This window comes from Puntigrus tetrazona, chromosome 18, assembly GCF_018831695.1.
Source record: "Puntigrus tetrazona isolate hp1 chromosome 18, ASM1883169v1, whole genome shotgun sequence".
NCBI classification, from domain to species: domain Eukaryota; kingdom Metazoa; phylum Chordata; class Actinopteri; order Cypriniformes; family Cyprinidae; genus Puntigrus; species Puntigrus tetrazona.
This window is the reverse complement of record NC_056716.1, coordinates 24,149,646-24,152,741: the sequence shown is the minus strand read 5'-3', so window position 1 is coordinate 24,152,741 and position 3,096 is coordinate 24,149,646. Positions and strand designations below refer to the sequence as shown.

The window sequence follows — 3,096 nt, the reverse complement described above, 5'->3', positions numbered from 1 at the left end:
TATATATTAGTATCTTATCAATACTAAAAATAGTTGTGCTGCTTAATATGTACCAATTACAGATATACATATATTTTTTGGATTATCTGATGAAGAAAAATTTCAAATCAGCATTATGTGGGTTTTGTTCACATTTTGAATGGTAGTGTATTACAATTACAAGTATTACAAGTTAAATTTGACATTTTAACGTTTTTATTTACTTCTATTTTATAAACAGAACTTTATTATATGTTATATAATTCATAGTACATTAAACACTGTTCATTTATACTTGAAACATTAAAAATAATTTGCTTTTAAATTTAGATGACAACCAGTGTATTAACCTTAAAGATAAAGGTGGGGCCCAGAATTTTGCAGTACACCAGTGATTAAACACAAACGGCATGCTGTTCGCCAGTACTCATTCATACATACTCATCCAATCCAGCAATAAAAAAGGAGGCACTCAAAGAAAGCGTACCTCTCTATCGAGCTGATGGGGTGCTATCACAGTGACAATGTCACCTCTCTCCGGGTCGATGTAGAACATATTGGGCGAAGGTTTATCGGGCAGCTGTCTCACAATGATGTAGCGTAGTACAGCGTTGTCCGTGTTGGTATCGTCCGCGTCGTAAGCCGTCATGGTCATCACTGTAGTGCCTGCCAAAAACAGTTGCAAAACAATAAGTTATAATGGAGACAAATGGGCAGGATGCTACTCGGTTTGGTGCCAACTATATCCTTAAGGTTTTATCTGTACACCGACACCACTTGTATTGCCATTTTTCATTAAACCGCACAGCCGAACGGAACTGTAATCGATCGCGCTGGGTGAGCTGAGCAAGAAAAAAACGACAAACTTTGAATGAGGCTTTAGGGCAGAAAATACAAAAGAGCAAAAGTCTACTTCGTGTTACGATTCTCTCAGCGCATCCGAGTTTTATATTGTACTGAATCTAAAATAAGGATGCCGTTCTTGGCAGATGAACTGTAATCCCAGTCAATCCTTGACATATCAGCTCGCCTCCTCTCTCAGACGTGGCCTCCGGAATGAGCAGCGGCTCGACGGCATCCGGAGAGAGGCCCATATCACAGTTCAAGCGACGCCGTTCATCTATTTCATTTTCCCTCCGTCTCATCTGAATGTGCTCAGGCGCAAAAGTGGGCCGCAAATGGAGCCAGAACCTCTCAAAGTCACAGTGACCAGACAGTGACATGAAGCTAAGTCATATCTATCTCCTGAAGTTAATGGCCTCTATCAGTGACGTTAACCTCCGATCAGCCTTTACGAGAGCTCTCGCACTGTACGGCATAAATCCAGCAGACACTAAAAAGGAGAAGAAGAAAAAAATGGGGGGAAACGCGCAGACATCCTCAAATAGGAATATTAGCATCTTAAAGTAAATGAGTAAAAGGCAATTATAAGTAATTAAGGGAGAAGTGAGTATCTGCACGGGGAAAGAGACGGTGGTTAAGCAGTACACCTCTAATGATTAATTACACATGCTGGAGCGCATAGCGGGGCTCTCTCCTGACACCGCTAGTCAGAGCGAGCGGTTCCACTTCACTGTTCGGTTACACCAAGTTATACGACCTCCGTGTTCGCAGAAACACACACTGACACACATACGAGTGAGCGCACAGCATGAATGTACGCGCACACAGCCACACGCAACCTTTTTCTACCTCTCATTCGCATATAGAAAGACAAGCACCCAGATAATAGCACTCATACTGCGCTTTATGAAGAGCATCCTAGCACTGAATTTAAGTTTGAAAACCTTGTTATTTGCTGTATGGTTTTATTCTTGTTTTTTCAAATCTAAAAAGGCTTTAGACAAGCGAATTAATTGGATACACTTAATTCAAAACAAAATATGTATACAGGCTTACTGACCCAAAATAAATTAGATGGATGGATGGATGGATGGATGGATGGATGGATGGATGGATGGATAGATCATTTATTATTTATTTATAATTACCAAAATTGACTCCCAACAGACAGACAGAAAGATAGATAGATGAATGGATGGATTTTTGCTTTCCTCAACTGGAAGTCACTTTGGATAAAAGTATCTGCTAAATGTATATGTAAATGTAAATGCAGATGTGGATGGTAAGACGGTAAAAATAGATAAAAAATAAAAAGAAGAGCATCTCTGATGTCTTTTTATTAGAGCTCGGTTAAATCAATGACTGTTAATCCTGTCAAAATGAATCTTTCTGTCAAAAGAAAACAACTTTAGTACTATTCCTTTTCTAAGACATCTCAGTTAAAGCTTATTTCCACGTCAGTGAAAACTAGTCTTGTCCATTTTGTTTATGTGGAGAATGCATTCATAATCAAGAAAATTTCACAACTGAACAAACATCTGTGAAAGAATAGCACAATCAACCTTAATCACCACAAGACCCCTTGATTCTGAATCTCCGTTCAATCCGGTTCCCGTAGTTCTATTAACCTGTTCTCTTCCTGCACCCTCATAAAGATCAAAAAGCTATGAGGTATTTAGCGCTCATCAATATGAACCATGACAAAAGCCATCAGCTCCCATCAGCACACACATAAATCAACAAGCAGATCTAATTGGCTGATGGGAAGGGCCAGAAAGTGAATGCAAATCACTGCTACGCAATTATGAGGTAATTATGTCAAAGCTGAGCCCAATTCAGGAGCTATTGTCTTCCTTTATGAAGTCCATACTCTCCTCTGTGCCAAGCCGGAATCAATGTTAACTACATTGGAAGGTTTAATGGGAGGACCTGAAATGGCTAGACTTGAATCTGCGGGTCTCCATTACTGTATTATCAACTCTGTTCATCTAATTGGGGCTATGGGATCAGTCAGAGCGAAGACTTTTTCTTTCTGGCTCTTTCTTTCTCCCTTTTAATTCCACCATCTTGTCACACTGAACAAGAGGCGGAACATTGAAATGAATAATGTCTCATAAAATGCCTGACTTGAGCGGTTAATTTGATATCAGGCTCGGTGTCTAACTCTGCATTAACTAGGGCTGAAAACACTCATTGGCATACTGAAGTAAGTCAACAGGCAAGTAGATGTGCTGCATGGACTTGCACTATATAAATTGTATAAATGTTATATTA

At 39.5% G+C, this 3,096-nt stretch overlaps 1 protein-coding gene across 1 annotated transcript in view; it reads right to left on the bottom strand.

Moving 5' to 3' along the window:
• The window catches only part of LOC122362775 (cadherin-13-like), a 47,130-nt gene that overhangs the window by 28,801 nt on the left and 15,233 nt on the right, over nt 1-3,096 (bottom strand). Inside the window, exon 4 of the mRNA XM_043264330.1 lies at nt 467-645. Coding sequence (XP_043120265.1) covers nt 467-645 — 179 coding nt within the window. The remainder of the gene's footprint in view (nt 1-466; nt 646-3,096) is intronic.